This window comes from Musa acuminata, chromosome BXJ1-2, assembly GCF_036884655.1.
Source record: "Musa acuminata AAA Group cultivar baxijiao chromosome BXJ1-2, Cavendish_Baxijiao_AAA, whole genome shotgun sequence".
In the NCBI taxonomy this organism is placed as follows: Eukaryota; Viridiplantae; Streptophyta; class Magnoliopsida; order Zingiberales; family Musaceae; genus Musa; species Musa acuminata.
This window is the reverse complement of record NC_088328.1, coordinates 32,134,080-32,158,150: the sequence shown is the minus strand read 5'-3', so window position 1 is coordinate 32,158,150 and position 24,071 is coordinate 32,134,080. Positions and strand designations below refer to the sequence as shown.

Here is a 24,071-nt window from a genome sequence, read left to right as displayed (position 1 = left end):
AGTTGATTTGTTGGACTAATTCATAAGATATCGTGGTCCAATGCAAAGGATAAAAGTTTTTTTTCTCTTACAATACATATAATCCTCGAGAAGGTGCGGAAAGAAAATGAAAGAACACAAAACGAAATATCACGTCTTTTACAAATGCATATAATTGTAAGAAAAGAAAATTAATGATCACATCTCTTACTACGCACATAATCGACCGGAAAGAAAAATGAAGGCACGAAAAAAAAAGAAAAAGAAGAGAATTAATCAGAAAAATCCGAAATTTTTAAGAATTTGCTCTATAATATAATAATAATAATAATAATAATAATAATAATAATAGAGGTAAAAAAGCTTATCAAAATCCGTTTGGTTGGCGGTGTGCGGGGCAGTATGAATCGGACCGGGTGAACCGGCCCGGCCCATTCCTTACATCGATGCGCGCGACTCACGCTGTAACCTTTTAACTGTAGTCTCTGCGACCAAAAACCCTATCTCAGTCAGGTACGGAGGGAGGGAAGATGACGTCTGCAGCAGGTGGAACGCCACCCCAAAACCCTACCCTTGCTGCAGGAGAGTCGGAGCGGCGCCGTTCCCCCATCCGGAAGAAGACGGCGACGAGAACGAGGGATGCTAGTGGCAAAGAGGATGTGGTGATGGAGGAGGAGAAGGAGGGCGCCTTCCTCCTGGGTGAGCCTACCTTCTTGGACCTGGGTGGCGGGCGTTTGCGGTGCGTGGAGACGGGGCATGAGCTGCTCGCCAAGGACGAGGAGGCCTACGGCCGCACCAAGGCCTGCCGCCTCGCGCTCATCGACGCCGCCGTTGCCCAGAAGAAGCCTCCCCTCAACATGTTCCAACCCCACCCCACCTCCAAGTGAGCAGCAGTAAAGATATGATTCGTATGTGGAAAGAGAGGTTGTTTTACTGTTTGATCGCAGGTCGCAGCTGGTGTGCAAGCTGACTGGTGATTCGGTGAATAAATCTGAGGAACATATCTGGAAGCACATCAATGGAAGGAAATTCCACAATAAATTAGGTACTTTTTTTTGTTTACAGAATTAATATTTTTGCTGCTTATCCACCATTCTTTTTAGTCAAAATATGCTTCTTTCCTTGAGGCATTGTGCCATATTTGTAACTATGAAAATTCTGACTTCTTTTCATTCACTATATGCAATGCATGCCATCTCCACATGTTACTTTGGTTCTTGCTGTCGTGAGTGATTCTATATGACACTGAATCATAAACAAGAATTCCATTTAAAATATTAGGGAATGATCATCATCAGTGTAATCTTTGAAGTTGATATTGGCCAAAATGATGTGCCTTGTGCTATGTCCTTGTTGCAGAACAAAAGGAAATGGAGAAGCATTCCTCTGCAGAAGCAGTGGAGAAAGACACAAAACAGTCAAAGAAGCAAGTGAAGTCAACTCTGGGTTCTCGCAATAGAGTTCGGAAGAAAGACATCAACATGAATGATTCACATACCAAGAAGACAAAGGCAGATGATGATGATGATATGGTGGAGCCTGAATTTTGGGTTCCTCCTGTTGGAAGTCGCTGGGACCTTGATGATGGAAAAGATCGTTGGGATCCTCAAACAAACATGGTTGATGAGGCAGATGATGGTAGTGGCCTAGGTAATATGACGATGCCATTCTGTTAGGAATATAGTTGACATTATATGTTTTTGGTGAATTTATATTTGAATTATATTCCTGAGATTGGCAAAAGTTTACTCGCTGATATGTTCTTGCTAGGCTTCGGCAATCATTAACACTGATAAAGATTATTTTATGTATTCTTCTAGTCATGTAAACTTTATCTGAACGACTTGGCTGTTAACCATTTCTTTGTGGAACATAATTTGACATTATATTTTTGTTGAATTTATCTAAGAATAATACTTTTTGAGATTGGCAAAAGTTTACTCGCCTATATATTCTTGCTAGGCTTGAACGACCATCAACATTAATAAAGATTATTTATATCATTCTTATTGTCATGTGAAATCTATCCGAACAACTTATCTGAAATCAATCTGGGCACACTGATAACCAAGGTTCGTCGTTTCGTACCGTACCAGCGTTTCGACCCGGGCTCGGTACGGTACGGTACCGGTGTACCGAATAATTTTACGTTTTTTTTTTTCTACTGTAGCACTATAGCAGTGATGCAGTATAGTACTGTAGCACTGTAGCGGTACCGGACGGTCAGTGTACCAGTAACCTGTCGGACCGGTACGTACCGCCCGGTACGGGCGATACACTTCGATACGACAGACCTTGCTGATAACCATTGCTTCCTTCAAGGTTCGCAATACCGTACTGTACCGGTGTTTCGACCTGGGCTCGGTACCGGTACGGTACGGTATACCGAGCGGTATACTCAGGTGTGCCGAGTACTGTAGCACTGCTATAGTGTTACAGTGCTCTGCTACAGTGTTACAGTGCTCTCGGACCGATAACAGGCGGTCTGCGTACCGGAAATCTGTCGGACCAGTATGTACCGCCCGTACCGGGCGGTACAGTTCGGTACTGCAGACCATGGCTTCCTTGATTCTGCATGTTGTATTTGAGTATGTCTCTTAGAATTTATCCAAATTTGTTCTTTATATCATTCTTATTGTCATGTGAAATCTATCCGAACAACTTATCTGAAATCAATCTGGGCACACTGATAACCATTGCTTCCTTGATTCTGCATGTTGTATTTGAGTATGTCTCTTAGAATTTATCCAAATTTGTTCTTGCAAGGCACACATATTGGGCCTTTATCCACATAATTCTGAGATGAATTAACATGATAAGTGGAATCTTTGTGACACGTTTTTAGTAATATAAAACAATTGATGCTTGCAGTTTGCATTGTTTGATTTTTTTGTGGCACGTGTCTCTTTATATTTGGCTGATTATAATCTTTCCATGTTTTTCATCAGATGGAATATCTGAAAAAGATGACCCAGAAACAATTGAGCTTTCCAATCGGTAAGTTAGTTCTCCTTAACCTACTTCAACAGGTGCTGCTCTTCACTTTAAGGTTTGAATTTATCTTTTTCTTTGGTTGTGATCTTTTTTTTGTTTCTGGAACACAAACCGTTGACAGGACTAAGCGAATGTCAATAGTTGTTGGCCCCAGCAGCTTTGCTTCAAGGAAGAAGAAGATTAAGAAGGCTGCAACCCTTCCAAATGGTAGTTGAAATAAGAGGTTGTTCACTTAATCCATCCTTTGTCTGATTAGCTACATTTCAGAATTATAAGATTGTCTACCATTATGGATTCCACTGAAAGTGGATAATCTATATCTTGCAGCATTTTGACCTACAAAACTCATCACTGGTTGTGTCATTTATGTGAACAACATCACGCCAAGAAGTTGCTGAGGAACATCTGCATGCACCATCTCTTTCCAACCGCGCCATCAAATGATCCATCTTAAGTAAAAGTTATTGTGAAGCGCCAGTTACTATCCGTTTCACACTGGCATATGGTTTCCAGCATAATTAATAGTGAATTTGCAGTGATGAGTTGGTGACTGCAAAATGTGTTCCCTCTTGAGCATGTTCATTTACATGTATTAGATCCTCTATCGAGATCCTCTAGTCCTTATGTTCCTCTAAATGCTTATGATTTATTTGACTCATTCTTATACCAAACCTGCTTACAGGTGAAATCCTAATGCATTTCATGGTTATCATGATGGCCTTCTCGTCTCTGTTATCACCTGTATCAGTTTCTGTTCTGATGTAACGATGAAAAATTTTAGTTGCCTTGATGAATGTGATTTCTGTGCTGATTAGAAAATCCTGAAAAGTTATATTATCCAAGACTTGAAGCGATGAGGGTTTGTTGTTGTGGAAGCTCCTGGTTAGAGTTTTAGGCATTTGCAACCAAGCATGAAGCAGACTGGAGGATTTATGAGTTGTTCAATAATGGAGAGAGTATATGATAAGTATCCGAAGCTCTTCGAAGGTTTCAAGTACTGAGAAATATTTTGCACCTTTGCAGCTTCTTTGTCAAAGTTTCTGATTACAAACTCTTGTAACAGAGTCTCATTACTAAATTAGTCCATGCAGCAATGATGTTTATTGTTTTTCTTTGTTGTCTCTATCTATTGTTTTGCTTTGATATGAATATTATCTGTCTCTACATGCTATGCATACTATCTTTGTCACAATGCCATTATTTTTATCTTTTGCTTTGCGATCTTGTTGAAGTCATGCCAAGCTTTCTTGCGTCTTCAAATTCATCAAAACAACAGCAGTTCTATATAATGACATGAATCTTCCTGTACCTGGTACAAATTACATTGTTGGATTCATTGAAAGTCACAGAGTAGTCTTTGCATTTGCTTTGGTTTTCCTTTTACCAATCTAAGCATTACCAATTATGAGGTTTTAACTGATTCATTGATACAGGGGTTTACAGCATCAAACTTCACCTGAGAGTTATTTCTGATTTCTTGACGAGGTTATTTCCGATCTCAACATGAAGTGATGGATGTGGATACTATTGAAAAATCTTGGGGGCGATATCAAATGTGCAACGAAAGAATAGAATATAAAATCATCAATTTCTAAAAATATATTTGTTATTGTGCGAAGATTGATGTGTAAAAATTTATGAAACAGAAAATCACGTGTGAGATAAATTTATGAATGCTAACAATTAGCTAACAAAAATCGAAGGGGGGGTTAGGAGTTGGATAACGAAAAACGAATCATGTGTTATCCAAGTGGAAGTTGGTTGCTTCATTTTCATTTTTGTTGACGGTACCAATTTGTGTGGATAGTCTGAATTCAAGGTTACGATTAGGGTTAGGGTTTGGATCTAAGCCTTAAGGGATGATGTGGTCCCAAAAGAAAATTGGTTTTTGTATCTTTTATCTATTAAAGTGAACAGTACATTCAGTTAAGTACATTGCATCTCTTTTTGAGGGAAGGGGTGATGGATGCGTGGAGCGATGCCATTCGATTTATTGCAGGCAACGATAAAAGATGCAGAGGAGGATGTTTTACGTATCTGAAAACGGTTGGGTGTTTTTGTCGGAGCTCTCAGGAGGGGGAGGGGGGGGGGGGGGGAAGGGAAAGGTGAAAGACGCGTGGAGCGGTGCATTGCAGGTGACGACAAGCGATACAAAGGGGGATGTTTTTTTTTCTCTCTCTCTCTCTCGTCTACAACCCCTGGGCGCCGTGGAGGTCTCTACAATCAATTTTCAATAAATTTCAGCCATGATTCTTCTAAGCTTTCCTCCGATAATCTGATGAGGTTTTGATCACTTTGTGCAATAATTGTCATTGAGATTTCACATATGGATTAAGATTTTTGATAGTTTTTAACGGTTGGAAAATAAGCAAGAAGGGTATAACCCATATAGTCTTGTTTATTTTAAGCTAATATACTCATACATGAAAAAATTAAGATCTTTTATTGGTCTATGTGGATAATGCATGTTGAACGGTGAATCACATGCTTTTTGTTAGCATTCATAATAAGAATCGTCAATCGAGAATGAATGTTATAGTGAATAAAATAGCATATCACTTACAGAGAATCTTGTTTATAATTTTATTTAAAAATAGTGTAGTCGATGTGGGAATTATTATTATGTGTGTATATTATTGTTTCAAAACTAATAATAATAATATTTATTTAAAATTCAGATAAGAAGGAAGTGCTGGGGGCGCGCGGGGCGGCCAAGTGCCAATCTGTTGCAGGCGGCAACAAAAACCGCCCCGGGGGGGGGGGGGGGGGGTGGGGGGGTGGCGCGCGGAGGGACCCGGTTGCAGCTTCGGCGTCTTGGCCGAGCGACCAAACACGCGCATGGGGGGTGCTTCTGGAATGAACGGTCAGGTGGGACCCGCCGTCACTGAGTCTTCGTTTCTCCGCGGTCAGGGCTACAAGGTGGCGTACCTTGACGGTGGTTGGCGCTGGTCGGCGGGACCGCGTCGCCGCTCGGGTCACGACTCGGTGGCAGGCGTTGAGCTAAACCGGTGACGGGCAGTCAAATATGGTGTTGCACTCGAGGGATCAATGCGGCAGCTTGGGATCGAACACGGTTCATGGTACTGCGTTCTGCTGGCCGGTTCTCGCGTGGAGGCTTGAGATCAACCGGGCTCTCGTGTTTGGTCGCTGGGACAAGAGACGGCCCATACAGTTGAATCTTAATCGCTAAATCATCGCATGCGATCGCATGCGCTAAAAGAAGGAGAAAAAGGTCCCGTTCCTCGGCCATCTCTCTCTCGCTTGCCGCTGTTGCTCCAGGGGTTTGCATGTGCTTCGGTTTTCCTTTTACCAATCTAAGCATTACCAATTATGAGGCTTGCATGTGCTCCGGTTTTCCTTTTACCAATCTAAGCATTACCAATTATGAGGTTTTAACTGATTCATTGATACAGGGGTTTACAGCATCAAACTTCACCGGAGAGTTGACGAGGCTATTTCTAATCTCTTGACGAGGTTATTTCCGATCTGAACATGAAGTGGCGGATGTGGACACTATTGAAAAATCTTGGGGGCGATATCACATGTGCAACGAAAGAACAAAATATAAAATCATCAATTCCTAAAATTATATTCGTTATTGTGCGTAGATTGATGTGTAAAAATTTATGAAACAGAAAATCAGGTGTGAGATAAATTGTGTTAATAGGGAGATGCTATGAATGCTAACAAAAAGCTAACAAAAATCGAAGGGGGGTTTAGGAGTTGGATAACGAAAAACGAATCATGTGTCGTCCGAGTGGAAGTTGGTTGCTTCATTTTCATTTTGGTTGACGGTACCAATTTTTGTGGATAGTCTGAATTCAAGGTTACGGTTAGGGTTAGGGTTTGGATCTAAGCCTTAAGGGATGATGTGGTCCCAAAAGAAAATTGGTTTTTGTATCTTTTATCTATTAAAGTGAACAATACATTCAGTTAAGTACATTGCATCTCTTTTTGAGGGAAGGGGTGATGGATGCGTGGAGCGATGTCATTCGATTTATTGCAGGCAATGACAAAAGATGCAGAGGAGGATGTTTTATGTATCTAAAAACGACTGGGTGCTTCTGTCGGAGCTCTCAGGAGGGGGGGGGGGGGGGGGGGGGGGGCGGCGGGAAGGAAAAGGTGAAAGATGCGTGGAACGATGCATTGCAGGTGACGACAAGCGATACAAAGGGGGATGTTTTCTCTCTCTCTCTCTCTCTCTCTCTCTCTCGTCTACAACCCCTCGGTGTCGTGGAGGTCTCTGTAATCAATTTTCAGTAAATTTCAGCCATGATTCTTCTAAGCTTTCCTCTGATAATCTGATGAGGTTTTGATTACTTTGTGCAATAATTGTCATCGAGATTTCGCATATGGATTAAGATTGGAAAATAAGCAAGCAGGGTATAACCCATATAGTCTTGTTTATTTTAAGCTAATATACTCATACATGAAGAAATTAAGATCTTTTGTTGGTCTATGTGGATAACGCATGTTGAATGGTGAATGACATACTTTTTGTTAGCATTCATAATAAGAATCGTCAATTGAGAATGAATGTTTAAGCTGTCCATAGGGAGGAAAGCTTAAATGAAAATTTCCTTTTACCCTTTCCATTCATGACAAAATTGATGACATAAGGAGAATTAAGGTTTAAATGTTTTACTTTCATAAGTAAAAATCTCAATGTTATTATTTAAAATATAAAGATCGAGATGCTAATCTTAATCAACTAAAGGAGATAATATGTAATTATCCATGACAAATCTAAGACTCCCCACACCGCCTTTCCTCTTACATCTTATATGTCGGTAAACCATATGACTATATATTTATTTTAAAGGAGAAAATCCTAATTTGTATAAATTAATCCTAATCCTAATGTGCACATAACATAACTAATTATAAAATAAGACCTCTATTGTCACACAATATGCCCAGATGTCATTTCAATAAAATGCAAAAAATAATATTTCTTGAGATCCTAAGGCGATCAAACATCTTGACACAAACCATTATATAGCAACCATGAGATTACTTTTGTAGTAATAATAAATGTAATACACGAACTAGCTTAACTCACCTGCACAATCATTGGGGAGTGGAATTTAACATCTGTATGTAAACCCAAACAATAAATTCGGTGAATTATTTTCCTAACTTTCATCACTACACATTCAGTCATGGATGTGTTCAAAACAATCCCTAATGTAGCATAATTGAATACGATCATTCAAGGAAAAACACTTACTAGAGAACATCCATAAAATGCCAAAATGTTGCTAAAACCAATATATCTCTACCTTTTGATGCAACCATCCACATTTTCAGATCAACTAAATAAGAATCCTAAAAGGGAAGGAAAAAACTACAGAATGATATGTGTTATTTGCAGCAGACAATGATCGTTTTACATAATCCAAATCCCTACTACCTGAACAAACATAAGTGCAAACAGTACAAGGAATCATTTGTTGTATGGGGCATATCATACAAGCTCTGAATAACCAAGTACAACCAGTAGCACAATGGCAAACAAAAGAAACAAAATATCTAAAATAGCAATAACAATCCCAACAACTACATGCGCTCTCCATTAAATGCCTCTTTGCTTCAAACAATATTGATGTACTAAACATGATTTTTAAGTACAACCTCAGTGCTATTTTTTTTTTCTCAAAATGATTTTTAACAGTGTGATCATAATCCTTAAAAGTACTAAAATTAACATAAAGTTGAAGATAACATGTAAACTTCTATACAAGCTTAAAGTGATGCAAATCTCAGAGAACAAAAAAAACTGGAAACAAAATTATGAAAGCACACAAAACATGTAAACATTTAAGAATGTCATATGAATACTGAAACAAAAATCAAATTAACATAACATTTTGGTTAACAAATAACTTTTTTTTTTTTTTTTTATATTGACTCCATCCGATCCTCAGAAAAAATAACACAACTTAACAAATATGCCATGAATACGTTAAAAATAGTTGATCCTAGAAAAGAAAGAAATGGAGAAAACAGGTGTAGTAAACCTTGATAAGGCATAAATGATTTTAAACATTCAAATGGTCAAAATAATCAAAAGAATCATTACGAAATAAGAAATAGGAAGCTCAGATTTATCTTTGTCAATCACAAGAACAGACCACAGATATTCCCTCTTTTTGCCCAAATCCCATCCTAAGATATAGGCATGGCTGCAGCGGTTGCCATGAAGGCCATCCAAACTGCCCTGCCATTATCCTTTTAAAGATTAAAAAAGTGAGCATTGAGGAGAGATGCTTAGTCTACATGGTGATTGCTCAATCCATTATTGACTTTTATTTATCATCATAGCCTTTTCATAATTCAAAAACAAGATAGTGAGAAGCAAAGAAGAAAATAATACAGCAAAACTTTTGAAAAAAAGAGTAAATCATCAAAACTATGAAAGAAGAAAAAAAATAAAGGTTGGGAGAAAAGAAGCAATCCTCTTGAATGTATTATTTCTTTCCCCATAGAAAATGAACTGTATATCCCCTAAATGCCTCAATTAAATAAGAACCCTAAATTAGAATAAAAAACTAAAGAATGATTTGATGTTTACGTCAGACAATGATCATTTTACATCATCAAGCTTAACCGATGCTTAACCAATGGAAGGGCAACAATGTCATCAAAACAATAGCAATCCGTACTACCTAAACAAGCATTTGTATAAATAGTACAAAGAATCATTTGTTGCATAGGACATAGCATTTAAGTTCTGAATAACAAACAAGTACAAACAGTATCACGACAAAAAAAAAAAAAAGAAATAAACTATCTGAAATAACAAGAATAACCACAAAACCACATAAAAGTCTCAAAACCAAATAACAAGTTCTCACCATAGATGGTTTGCTGAAGGCAAACTCAGACTTACTCTTATTGGAAGAGATGTTTGTTGAGAGGTAGAGGAAGTCTATGAACTGCACCAAACCTTCTACCTTACGTGGTAGAAATAGGGGGGCGGGGGGGGGGGCGGGGCGGGGTTGTAGCTTGAGAAAGAAGGAAGTGCTGGGGTGATGGATAGTGCCATTCGATCTGTTGCAGGCGGCAACAAAAACCGGGCAATGTTCTCTCTCTCTCTCGTCCGCCCCAACCCTGTTGCAGGCGGCGACAAAAACCGGGGGTGATGGGAATAGTGCCATTCGATCTGTTGCAGGCGGCAACAAAAACCGGGCAATGTTCTCTCTCTCGCCCCAACCCTGTTGCAGGCGGCGACAAAAACCGGGGGTGATGGGAATAGAAACCGTCCGGCGGGGGGGGGGTGGTGCACTGTCACGGACAAACTTCGAAATAGGATGTTTGATGTAATGTTTATGTATGTCCGTGTCTTTTGGGATGTTCATGCTTTGTACAGCATGTAGAGGGATGACCGAAGGCTTATAGTCTCATTTTAGTAGAGTTGGTGGTCGCTTTAGGCATATAAATAAAGGTTGTGTCGTGTGGACACGTGTGAGAGATTTTCGATCTATAATGGACCATTTTACCCTTTATTGTGCAACTATTCAGAGCTTGTAAAGTCTGTTTGTAATTTGCATTGTCTATGACGTGTTTTTCGGAGATGTTTGCTTGTGGATCCCGATTGAGGCGTTCTCTCTAACCCGTTCTCTCTTTTGTTGGTCCTAAGGGACAATGGGAGGCTTCGGGGAGGCTGACCTTTGTGGACGGACACGCAAGGGTGCCGCACGACTTAGGCAAAACCAGCTAAGTCCGTGACAGATGGTATCAGAGCGGGATAAGCATTCATAGAAACACTTAGCATGCAAACGTGGGGGACCTAGCGGAGCTGCATTGAGGGCAGTCAGCACACGCGCGACCGTTTGGGGGAAAACGAGCATGGAGATGTAGAGAAAAGGAGTCGCTCGGAGGAGCGGGCATCTAACATTGGCATTCAGAGAAATGGCCAACCCTTCGCGCAAGAGGCACCACGAGAACAGGTAAGCTTGGAAGAATGCGAAGCGCACAAAGGTTGGGATGGTTGAGTTTGAGCTACGGCTCAACGTTGACAACTATACTTGATGGTGCTCAAGGCAAGCGAGGCGCTTGGCAAAGGATGAGACCATGCAAGGTGGAATGAGTTGCTCAGCGATCGAAAGAGTTGTGCAAAGCTCACAGAGGTGAGGGAAATTGCTAACTCAAAGAATTTGGTACTCATGCATGGGCTTGTATGCGGACGATGGAATGTTCGCGGCCATCCCAAGGTGATTGAAACTCGGCGCCATGGAGCATTGAAACTTTCTCTTCGGCATGTGAAGGATACATCCGTAGGAGGCTGAAGGGTGCAACGAGTTCAGCATGTTGCTAGGCCTTGAGTGGTGCAGCGGGGGCTGTATTGACGTGGAGTCGCAATCTAGCAAGTGCATTTGCAGGAGGCAGAACAAAGCACAGTTTGTTCAGCAGATCAGAGTAGTCCAAGGGGATGGTGGTCTCCGAAACGAAGAGAGATGTTGCTCCAATGGGACAGTTATCCAAGAGGGATAAGTCCCGGCTCTCCAGAGGGAGGAATATGTGGGACAGACTTCACATGTTGAGGAGGAGTACCTCAACAAACAACAACTCCACGAAGCTCAATGGACTGAGCAAGCGGCGAGGAGTCGTTGCGATCTCGCTCGAGAGAATGCATTGGTGGATGCATTGCGAGATCAAGTGGGGGAGCGACCCAAAGCAACTCAAACGAAGGCACACTTGGAGTCGATATGGAGATCGGACTCAAGGGAGGGCTGACCCGTGGAATAGTGGGCGCGAGGGCCACCATCGACTCAATGCAAAAGCGAGGAGCAGAGCAACTTGGGTGTAACTTGGCGAAGTACCCAAGCCGCATGAAGGGAGCCAGCATAGAAGTTGGAACATGGAGCAGAGGCATAATGCTTTCCTTAGACAGAGGTCAAGGATATGAACTCTTGCAGAGGCAAGAGTAGGATCATGTTGTTCCATGGGTCCTTCATTCTGACGGAGTGGACTCATCTTGCATGGTGCCAAAGACGAAGGGAGCTTCTGGGCACATGCACCTTATCTCGGGAAAGCATTTGATGGAGGAACTAAAGTGACTTAATTTGCGGAGGCGAAGTTGGGTTCATAAGGCCTTAGCACGAGGCAAGAGGACGCAGAGGCAGGTACTCTTGAAGAATATGCCATAGTGTTGCCAGTCAAGTTGCTAGGCAGGAAGCGGTGCGCAGCTGAGATTGTGCTGGTAGGGGCAGAGGCCCAGGATCCAGACAATGGTGCACAAATTACAATGAAGTCGGTGGACTTCGGGAGCTACTAGGCGATGGACTGTCCTAGAGCAGTGCTTCATCTAGGTGTGACCCAAGAGTGGGTGAATGAAGGTCGATTGCCAAAGGAGCGAACAAAATCGAAGGTGGAAGAGACCCTGTGATGTATTGGCAGAGGCCACACATGAAGGGTTCACAATTCGAGTTCATCCCACAAGGATCAGAATGCATGTGGTGCAGCGGATCGTGGTGGAATAGTTCGTGGCAATGCGATACACACGACATAGTCCCGTGAGGGACTAGATCATACAGAGGTATGATCGGGAGCTACTGGAAGCTCCACTTCAGTGAACAACACGACGGCAAGAAGGGCTATGGATTCAAGGAGTGAAGGCCATGGTACCGCAGATGCAGGTCTTCCGTGCGTGCATTGAATTTTGCATCGGATGAAAACCTTGGTCATCATCATATGGGGGCTGTGTTCCACTAAGGGAAAAGTTCGAATGCAAGTACCAGTGAGTCCCATGGGAGGGACATGATCATACAGAGGTATGATCGAAGCAGTTGGAGAGTTGGATTGCTCCAGAGCTCATATTCACTTAAGGGAGCCCGACAAGTCAGAAGACAAGGTCAAGTAAGCGAACGTTGCTACCAAGGAAGCTAAGGAGAACAGAATCGGTGCAAACCCTACAACGTGATGGCAGAGGCCATGCATGGGAGTTGCAGTCTGTCTTTCCATCGACCAAACAGACTGCTTGGAGAACACAGAGGTGTTGAAGCAGGGGGTCGAAAGGGGCGAGGAAGCGACGACGAGTCCAGAGGGACTTAGCTACCCAAAATCAAGCATTAGTTATAATGTAGGTGGACTCAGAGGAGTGCCACGGAGACATATCTACTGATCGTGAAGAAACGGGATGCAGATGCGAGGCGACGGATAGTAGGGCCATGGACATGGCAGCGACATGGTACCACAGAGGCGGGACTTCCGTGAAAGTCATTGATCCCTTGCTCTCATGGAGGGAGAGCGCTTGGTCGTGAAAGGAGCCGAGAAGGTGGAGTATGCAGAGGCAATCTCCAAGTACCGAGACAAGGCTGAAGGGCAAAGGCCAAGAAACTTCGTAAGACCGGTGTCAACAAGTTTCTCATCAAGATAGTTGAAAGTGAAGGACTTCGGGTTATGCAAGAGTGCACAACCAAGGAACGAAGCAGGCAGTACGTGGTACTGTACCTTCGCTACTCAGGGGAGTAGGCGACAACGTTGATGGAGAAGCGACCTCATCTATTAGAGAATTACTCCAAGTTGGGGTGAAAACTTCACTGATTATGATTATATGTTTCAAAGGAGAGACGTTTAAAAAAGTAACACAGTCAATGCAAAAGGAAGGTTACTTTTTTATTCAGTCACAAGTGAATGATAACGAGACATCACAACACAAGACATATGTGAGGCCTAATTACCTATTAAACTAACTATTGTAGTTAGATCTTTTAGTGAATACTAGTTTTTAAATTAAAAAAAATTTATATTAGAATCCTTATAATTATGAAAGTAAAATATCTAACTCTATTTATCTCAATCTCATTGATTTTATATTTATAGAAGAAAGTATCAAAACAATAAGCAAAAAAATAATTTCAATGTTCCGATTACGTTTTCGATGGTGGTGGATAACGACATCATTGGGGTTACTGAGTGATTGTTGTGGATGAGGAGGGAGAGCGACTACGAGATGTGAGACAAAGAGAGAGGAGGAAGACGACGATGCAGATGTCGTCAGTGTTGCTCGATAATTACGTCGATGCAGATGCAAATGCCGAGCAACCCTTTTGTCGCTTTGCATTTACGTTGACACCGAAGTAATTGCCGAACGATGCCAACGTAGATGCAGAGCGACAAAAGGGTCGCTTGGCATTTGCATGCATTGCTCGACAATTATGTTAATGTTTTTCTACATCGGCATTGGCGTCGATGCAGATGCTGAGCAATCCTCTCACTGCTCTGCATCTACGTCGACGCTGACACAGTTGCTTTGCATCGACATTGGTGTTGATGCAGATGCTGAGCAATCCTTTCACTGCCCTACATCTACGTCTACGCCGACACAATTACCAAGCGACACCAACGACATCTAAGTCTTCCTCTTCCTTTTATCCTTTTATTTCACCTCTCTTGATTGTTCTCCATCCTCATTCACAATAACCACTTACGATCTCCAACGATATCATCGTTCATCATCACCAAAAATATAATTGTATAATTAAAATTACTCTTTTATCTATCATTTTTTATATTTTCGTCAGTAAAACTAATGACCTAAATGTTTTCCTGTGAGGAAATTAATATCAAACAAACGGCGGCGGTTAACCATTGTATCTCGTCTGTCTGTCTGTCGTGTTAACAAGTTCCATGTATTGTATGCAGCAAGCTATCTAGCTAACAATGATCCCTGGACATATCCATCTGTTTGATGCAATGAACGTCTTTGCTTTACCCCCATGAATTGGTGTACAGGATCACAATATCAATAAATGAGCTTCCAACATATAAAAATCAGCATTTCTGTTCAAGTCGATGACGTAGGCACCGATGACGTAGGCACCGGGTGAACAGAGAAAAGGCCGATGTCCAAGACTTCATAGAATTACCAACCAATGGATGGAACAAACGAATTCCCACATGAAAGAGCAATAGTGGGATGGTTCAAGTGATGCAGTTTAGAATTGAATCTACGGAGCTCTCTCGAAGGGGTAAGTGTCATTGTAGCAGATATCCCAGACAGCTTCGACGGCATCCCTTGCAGCTGCATCTGAGCAGTGTGGATTAATTTGGACCGACTTTAAAGCCCGCCTTTTGACACATTCCTTTAAGCATTCCAAGCAGAGGCAAGCAAAGTAAGAATAAATAGTGATTTAAGCAACTCTAGGTCAGAAATCATAACCATTATCATATAACAACAAAACTTGGTATGCTGAGAAATCAAGAAAACAGAAAATGATCTGGACAAATAGATTGCATCGATCAGCAAAGAAGGTTTGTGCCACCAGAATAAACAGATAAGCATAGTACCACCAACTGGAGGAGCCAGCTTTATTTAGCTCGCTAGATTGTCTACATTCAGGTTTCTAGAAAAATTAAATCAATAAAAAGATGAGTGTTGTTTTATCTTATTTACACTGCTCGATATTTTGGCGAATTCGATGAGAGTAAAACATAAAAACCATAAAAACCAGCATCAGCTATCCATCAGTAAATCAAAGTCTTTGGTGTTCTCTATGACAAACTCCACAAATTTCAATTTGTTAATGTTTGCAAGGGAATAAACATGAGAATCTATGGATTTTCTAAGTTGTTGCAAATGAAACATTTATTGGATGACCTCATTCCCCATGTATTAGAGAAAGCTGCAGGGTGGGTATGGCAATATCCATTACTATTTCTATCTGGGTCCAAAATAAAGATCCAAGCCGGGTAGTTATGATTGAATCTGAGGATTTAAATATCACCAGCATTCCTGGCATCATCAACGGCTGCATGATTCGTAGCCATGACAGACGCATTTCCATTATACAAGATAACAGAGAAAAACACCTCTTTAACAAGACAGCATAGAAGATCAAGATGGCCAATGAAGGAATTAAGGGAGTAAAAACCACCACACATCTGATGAATCACAGATGATGATGACAGTGCTACTGATCCAGCTTTGTCAACCTCAATGGAGTGATTCAGGCATCAGTTACTCCGCACACAGACACTAGCACAAGGGAAATGCTCGTTGTGAGGATGGGGCAACACAGGTTGACATCATGATAAGAGAAGGAAAAAAATGGTTAATATGGAGTGTTGGCTGAGTTAGCAAGGACTGAATGTCCCATTTAGGCAATATGCCTAAGAACCAAGTAGCTGCCATCAGCACTGCATATTTCACAATAATTAGGTCTGTGGAACGATACACAGGAGACTGATGCCATTCAGTACAGTTATCCTTGAACCAAACCATAATGAGGTTAATGCATCTCCATGCGATGGGACATGTATATCTAACTTATCACTTCCGGAAGCAGTAGACTGCACTTAAAGCACATAAACTTAGTAGATTGACTGCCCGCATATCCATAGAAGCTTTTCAGAACATCACTAACATCCGGTAAACTATTACCAATTAACAAGTAGCAACATGACTAGTTAAATTACTTATACATATGTGCTCATTATAACAATAAGTTGCAATCAATATTATCAACATAGATATTCAAAATTTGCAGAATATGTTTGTAATATAATGGAATCAAGCATATTGCAATTCTCATGCTCTGAGAATAAAAGAAACTGATCATCTAAGATCCAGAACAAAAAAAACTCACTTGTTCATGACCTCGTATTTTCATGAATCCGCGTAGCAGTTCGCGTTTGTAGTGGCAATCACCACTCAGGTGATTAGCACGAATCTGAATGAACACGAAGGACACTTGCCTATTTATACTGTCTCACAAGAAAAGACAATTGCATACTTTCCTGCTAAAAAAATGATTATGAAATGCAAAACTTCTGCCTTTCTGAAGCTTCACTTTACCTCAGAGCAAGCATGATGATAACAATTTTTCCAGTTGATGTTCTTTGCACGGCAATCATCATAAGCATGGATCAACTCATGAATAAGGACTTGATTTATTTCATCTTGGAAAGTCATATGATTGCAACAAATTGCTATCTGAAATGATTGGGAAAAAAACTTGTCAAAAATAGAAAGTAATTCTTACCTAATTATCACAACAAGGATAGTTAGCAATTGTAAAACTTAAATTATAAACTATAATAGGACTGCGGCAAGGTTCTGAATACCATATTGTACCAGTGTACCGATCAGCCATCGGTACGGTACGTACCAAGCTGTACCGAGCTATACCGACACACGATACACTAAGGTAAACCGATGTACCACTCGTATCGGTCCTCTATCAGACCGATTCATATTGCCCGTACCGAACGATACGGTACGGTACGATATTGTAAACCATGGACTGCAGAACTACTTAACATCTCAAAATATGAACTGTGATCTTGTGGGCCGATTCCACAAAGGAAATTAATGTATTAGAAGTTTTGCTTTGATAGTTTGATTTAAATTAGTTAACAAATTCAGTTTGAGTTGGATTGTTAGATGTTTTTAAATTATTTCATCTTATTTTTAAGTCTTCATTAAGGTCCTACATTTAGGATGAGCTTTTTCAAGTCTGAACTTCAGAAAGTCCTAGGAGCTTGTGAAAGATGTTGACTCTGATTTCATTATGTTTCTAAAAGTTCTTGTTTATCCCCAAGTCAATTTTGCACAAGGAAGAAAATTAAGCGACTGATGTAACTCATTTTGTCACACATCGAATCTATTTTATGAATCATCATCATCATCATCAACAACAGTAACAAATTTAGTAAGCATGAAGAAGATGATTATGTCCACTATGGACCAGAAGGCTACTAAAATAAATCCAAGTCTAGTTATTTTCAATTTATAGTCAGATTGACAACCAAAAAAGCTCTATTCAGACCACTTCATGCCATCGAGCGGGCTTAGAGGAAGCAACATTAGCTTCTAACAGAAGTTCTATGGCCATTTGTCTACCACTCCTGATGCCACTGATATGTATTAGCTCATCATCATGCCATAGCATTCAAAATCTCCTTTGGACATGTCCAAGCCACCTCCCTTCAATCCATACTGTATTGGCATTATGTCTAAACCGTCGCCAATATAAATATTTTCATTCCACTTTCAGTACCATCCTCATCCTATAAAATGCCCACTATTTTGAATCATCTAATTAATTTCTTTGGTTTCACTATACAGTCGAGTTCGCATTATGTAAGTTCATTGAGGTTTGTTCCCCTTTTTGTTCCATGGGTTGATGATTTGTCCTTGGTTGTCAATCAAACCATTATTAGTTAAAACCTTTAATTGGAGAGCTTTACTTAGTTTGAGCTTCTTTTGCACCTGAAAAGAAATACTAGACATAAATCACGTCAAGAATTGGTCCAAAAGTTTCCTCTACATCAAAATTAACAAAAGAGCCAAAAGACTGAGATATGCCAGCGGCTAATACTATAGCAAGAACTAAAAGCAAATGAGGCAGAATGCTCCAATACCGGTCAGTAAATCTCAACTGAGAAGTGAAAGACATCAAAGAATTAAGGATATAAAAACTAGTCAGCTACTTTGTGAGAAGAAGAAGAAGAAGAAGAAGAAGAAGAAGAAGAAGAAGAAGAAGAAGAAGAAGAAGAAGAAGAAGAAGAAGAAGAAGAAGAAGAAGAAGAAGAAGATAACCCCTTTGCCGCTGGTATAACCGCCGGCGAAGCCCTGATCCTTGCAGTTGAGCGGCATAAGGAGACGCACCCAGACCGGGCATCCGGCGTCTATCATGTGCTCCCTCAGAAACCTCACCTTGGGATCTGACCACAACCCAAAACATCACCAGAAGTCAGTTGTAATCCAAGAACTCAACGCATCGATTCAAATTCGTGCTACGCATGGTTCGCACGGTCGAGGCTCTTGTTGATCTTGTCGACGCACTGCCTGATCGACATCCCGCCGTAGCGGGTGCTCGCCTCCACGCCCGTTCTCGCGTCCGGGACGGGCACGCCCTCTGCCGCCGCTGCCGTCTCCTCCATCGAAGGTGAGAAGAGACGACGGTGGAATCGCTCCTATTTGTTGGAGCGCCGCGATCGCACGAGTCGAAGGGTTTAGCTTTGGGGCTTAAGAGCACGCATCAGTCATTACCACCTTTCTACTCCTGTTTGTTTCGTCTCGACCAATCTACCCGTGTCACGATTGGAACAGAGCAGCGGGTCCCGGACCCAACGTTTGAGTAAAAGGTATGTATTTTGGTTCATTTTGCATAGGATCTTCTAAAATGTGGCCTTCATGTCTTGTCTCTTATTTATTCCATAATATGGTTAATTAGCTTATTTTCATATATAATCAAAATTAATTTTAAGTATATGTCTTATTTTTAGAGAATCATATATATATATATATATATATATGTGTGTGTGTGTGTGCGCGCGCGCGCTTTCCCAACCTCTACTATTCAGGCAACATTAATGTGCTTCATAACCATTCCATGAACTCCCAACATTTATGTTATGTTTCAGCAGGACATAAATGAAGGGTGGGCTGCTGCTCTCTCAGACATTATTTCAAACAGATGGCGTGTGGTTGGTGCCCCAAACTGCTCACTGCTCCTCTTTCATCCGCAAGTCCTTTCCCCTTGGTCGAATTTGGTCTTGTTTTTAGCTGCTTGACGTCCTGTTTTATCATAAGCCTCTGATATGGTGTAAATTTGCTTGTTATCTGTTTCTTAATCTTCATAGGAAAGGCTGCTAGGGAAAAGGGTAAAGAAGCCACGTCAGAAAAGGGTGAACAGACAGAATTCAAGGTACTTTTAAAGCCTATGTTTGTGATGTTGTGTTGTTTATACTTTATACATTGGATAAAGTTCTGTATTGTAGACCAACCTTTAGATATTTGTTTTTCTCCTCATTATTGACATAACTACTTGTCTTTTTTTCTTTTGGATTTTCCACGTTCATATTATCATTCTCATCTTGTCAGTGATTTGAGCCACCTAGAGGAACTTTTGCATTAATATCATGTTATCTTACTGCCATGGACCTTATATGGTGTAAATTTGCTTGTTATTTTGTTTCTAAATCTTCATATGAAAGGCTGGCACAGAGGAGGGTAAAGAAACTACTTTGGGAAAGGGTGGCCTGATTGAACACAAGGTAAGTCCAGGAAGCTATAATTCAGATTTTTTTTATTTATGCAACAAATTAAGTTTGGTTTTGCGGAATGACTTAGATACTAGCTTTTCTCTTCCACATTGACCTGCCTACTTGTGAACTTTTTTTTTTTTTAGATCTTTCACGTTCATAGCATCATCCTCATTTCATTTAGTAATGTTTAGAAATTACATTGCAATTAGAGTGCATGAGAGAAGAGAAAAACACTCAAGATTGTGAAAGAAGAAACCAAGGTATGCAATACCGTATCATACCAGTGTTTCGAGGTTGACTCGGTATGGTACGGTACCGGTGTATTGAGCAGTACACCAGGGCATACCGAGCGGTACACCAGGGTGTATCGAATAGTTTTATATATTTTCTTTCTTATTGTGGCACTGTAGCACGTTCCGTCCGGTACTGGGCGGTCCGCGTATCGGTAACTATCTTGCTGTGCCTGCATTTCCCCAGAGCCCTTTTACACTTACCAACTGTCATCGCCTTCCTGCCTCTCCATCGATGTGGCTGAATCGCCAAGAGGAAGGCTTCGGTTTTCCTTTTACCAATCTAAGCATTACCGATTATGAGGTTTTAACTGATTCATTGATACAGGGGTTTACAGCATCAAACTTCACCAGAGAGTTGACGAGGCTATTTCCAATCTCTTGACGAGGTTATTTCCGATCTCAACATGAAGTGACGGATGTGGACACTATTGAAAAATCTTGGGGGCGATATCACATGTGCAACGAAAGAACAGAATATAAAATCATCAATTCCTAAAAATATATTCATTATTGTGCGAAGATTGATGTGTAAAAATTTATGAAACAGAAAATCACGTGTGAGATAAATTGTGTTAATAGGGAGATGCTATGAATGCTAACAAAAAGCTAACAAAAATCGAAGGGGGGTTAGGAGTTGGATAATGAAAAACGAATCATTTGTCGTCCGAGTGGAAGTTGGTTGCTTCATTTTCATTTTGGTTGACGGTACCAATTTTTGTGGATAGTCTGAATTCAGGGTTACGGTTACGGTTAGGGTTAGGGTTTGGATCTAAGCCTTAAGGGATGATGTGGTCCCAAAAGAAAATTGGTTTTTGTATCTTTTATCTATTAAAGTGAACAGTACATTTAGTTAAGTACATTGCATCTCTTTTTGAGGGAAGGGGTGATGGATGCATGGAGCGATGCCATTCGATTTATTGCAGGCAACGACAAAAGATGCAGAGGAGGATGTTTTACGTATCTGAAAATGGCTGGGTGCTTTTGTCGGAGCTCTCAGGGGGGGAAGGGAAAGGTGAAAGACGCGTGGAGCGGTGCATTGCAGGTGACGACAAACGTTACAAAGGGGGATGTTTTCTCTCTCTCTCTCTCTCTCTCTCTCTCTCTCTCGTCTACAACCCTTGGGCGCCGTGGAGGTCTCTGTAATCAATTTTCAGTAAATTTCAGCCATGATTCTTCTAAGCTTTCCTCTGATAATCTGATGAGGTTTTGATCACTTTGTGCAATAATTGTCATCGAGATTTCGCATTTGGATTAAGATTTTTGATAGTTTTTAATGGTTGGAAAATAAGCAAGCAGGGTATAACCCATATAGTCTTGTTTATTTTAAACTAATATACTCATACATGAAGAAATTAAGATCTTTTGTTGGTCTATGTGGATAATGCATGTTGAATGGTGAATGACATGCTTTTTGTTAGCATTCATAACAAGAATCGTTAATCGAGAATGAATGTTATAGTGAATAAAATAGCATATCACTTATAGAGAATCTTGTTTATAATCTTATTTAAAAATAGTGTAGTCGATGTGGGAATTATTATTATTTTTGTATATTATTATTTCAAAACTAATAATAATAATGTTTATTTAAAATTTAGATAAGAACAATAAGTTAGTCTGGATTTGATTTAAAGTCGATCATAATATTTTTATATATGCTTAAGATATTTTTGTGGATGTATAAGAAAAACATTGCATATGACATAACAGTTGATTTGTTGGACTAATTCATAAGATATCGTGGTCCAATGCAAAGGATAAAATTTTTTTTTCTCTTACAATACATATAATCATATAATCATGGAGAAGGTGCGAAAAGAAAAATGAAGAACACATCTCTTAGAAAACGAAATATCACGTCTCTTACAAATGCATATAATCGTACAAAAAGAAAATTGATGATCACATCTCTTACGACACATAATCGAGCGGAAAGAAAACTGAAGGCACGAGAAAAAAAGAAAACGAAGAAGAGAATTAATCAGAAAATTCCGAAATTTTTAGGAATTTGCTCTCTATATATAATAATAATAGAGGTACAAAAAGCTTATCAAAATCCGTTGGGTTGGCGGTGTGCGGGTCAGCACGAATCGGACCGGGCGAACCGGCCCGGCCCATTCCTTACATCGATGCGCGCGACTCACGCGGTAACCTTTAACTGTAGCCTCTGCGACCAAAAACCCTATCTCAGGTACGGAGGGAGGGAAGATGACGTCTGCAGCAGGTGGAACGCCGCCCCAAAACCCTACCCCTACTGCAGGAGAGGCGGAGCGGCACCGTTCCCCCATCCGGAAGAAGACGACGACGAGAACGAGGGATGCTAGTGGCAAAGAGGATGTGGTGATGAAGGAGGAGAAGGAGGGCGCCTTCCTCCTGGGTGAGCCTACCTTCTTGGACCTGGGTGGCGGGCGATTGCGGTGCGTGGAGACGGGGCATGAGCTACTCGCCAAGGACGAGGAGGCCTACGGCCGCACCAAGCCCTGCCGCCTCGCGCTCATCGACACCGCGTTGCTTAGAAGAAGCCTCACCTCAACATGTTCCAACTGTTAGATTATGTGGACTTATTTAATTAGGTAAGATATATTATAGATATTATTGGATTCTGATTATGGTTATTGGCCAATAGAAAAGAAGTCCATATTAAAGTAGGATTCTTTAGGAGATAACCTTGATGGAAGGAACTCTCCTAATAACTTATCATCTGTGCGCATATGATAAATAGGACCTCTAGGGGCTAAATAGATAATCAGATATCATCTGTGCGCATATGATAAATAGGACCTCTAGGGGTTAGTGCGCATTATCTGAGTCAATTGAAAGATTAAGGTTTTTCTCTCAATTTGAGTCAAGTGAGAGATTAAGTTTTCCTCTCAATCTCCCTCTCTCTTAATCCCCTAATCCATCAATCTAGGTGGTCCTGTGAAAAGATAGGAAGAGAGGAAAAGGATCTAGTTCCTTTTTGCAGATCCTTGCAGATTGATATTCCAGATCCGACGATGGAGCGCTTGTAGATCAGATAAGGTTTATTTCTTCTGAACAACAAGAAAGGTCTGCATCGTAATATTGTTAGATCCAATTTATTTGATTTCAATCTTGGTATAAAAGTTTTTCCGCATTATAGATAGTATGATTACAGATTTTATGCTAACAATTGGTATCAGAGCCAGGTTCTTGAGATCAAATATATTAGATCTATTATTGTTCTTTACGATGCTTGAATGATTCGTCGGATATTATTGATCTATTTTCTTTCTATATGATTTGCTCTATTATTGATTATGAGCAATGTATAATTTTATGTTTGATCGATGAATTTACTGTTTATTATCATCGATGTTATTGAGATGATCATCTTTGTTGATCGTTGTCGACAAAGGGCCGTGGACCACCCCGCAGCCGCGCATCACGGTCGTGCGCAGGCAAAGGTTCGCTTGAGAGCGGTGGTGGCACCACGGGCATCCCGCATCGCCTGTGAACGCGGTGATCGTGGAAGGCGATGGCTGCCCTCACGCATAATGGTGGTGCCCGCAGAAGGCGTTTGCGGAAGGGCGGTGGCCGCAGATGGTGGCAACCGCTGCCAAGCGCGAGCAGCGGCAGCCGCGCTAAGTGCCAAGGCGGCGGCCAAGCGCGAGCAAGTAGTGGCAGCGGTCGCGCGTGGGCACAGGCGGCACAGGCAGCGCCGCGGCATGGCAACCGCGCACCGGCGGCGGCCGCTCGTGGGTAGGCCGTGCACAAGCGGCGGCCACGCGCGGGCAGGAACCGCCGTAGCGGCCGCACGTGGGCAGAGGCAGCCTCCCGCGGCGGCAG

The 24,071-nt window shown here is 41.2% G+C and overlaps 2 protein-coding genes across 2 annotated transcripts; one reads left to right on the top strand and one right to left on the bottom strand.

The window, feature by feature from the left end:
• Positions 1–477: 477 nt before the first annotated feature.
• LOC103976801 (uncharacterized) lies at positions 478–3,688 on the top strand. Its single transcript, XM_009392126.3, has 6 exons — positions 478–862; positions 927–1,024; positions 1,339–1,629; positions 2,928–2,976; positions 3,095–3,196; positions 3,301–3,688. The coding sequence occupies exons 1-5, from the start codon at positions 510–512 to the stop codon at positions 3,186–3,188; spliced, it is 885 nt and encodes a 294-aa protein (XP_009390401.2). The 5' UTR covers positions 478–509; the 3' UTR covers positions 3,189–3,196; positions 3,301–3,688.
• Positions 3,689–14,701: 11,013 nt separating this feature from the next.
• On the bottom strand, positions 14,702–18,934 carry LOC135610317 (mitochondrial inner membrane protease ATP23-like). Its single transcript, XM_065104698.1, has 5 exons — positions 18,735–18,934; positions 18,521–18,645; positions 16,775–16,912; positions 16,566–16,649; positions 14,702–15,062 (listed from the first exon to the last, which is right to left on the bottom strand). Exons 1-5 carry the CDS (start codon positions 18,862–18,864, stop codon positions 14,928–14,930), a joined length of 612 nt encoding a protein of 203 aa, XP_064960770.1. The 5' UTR covers positions 18,865–18,934; the 3' UTR covers positions 14,702–14,927.
• Positions 18,935–24,071: the final 5,137 nt, after the last annotated feature.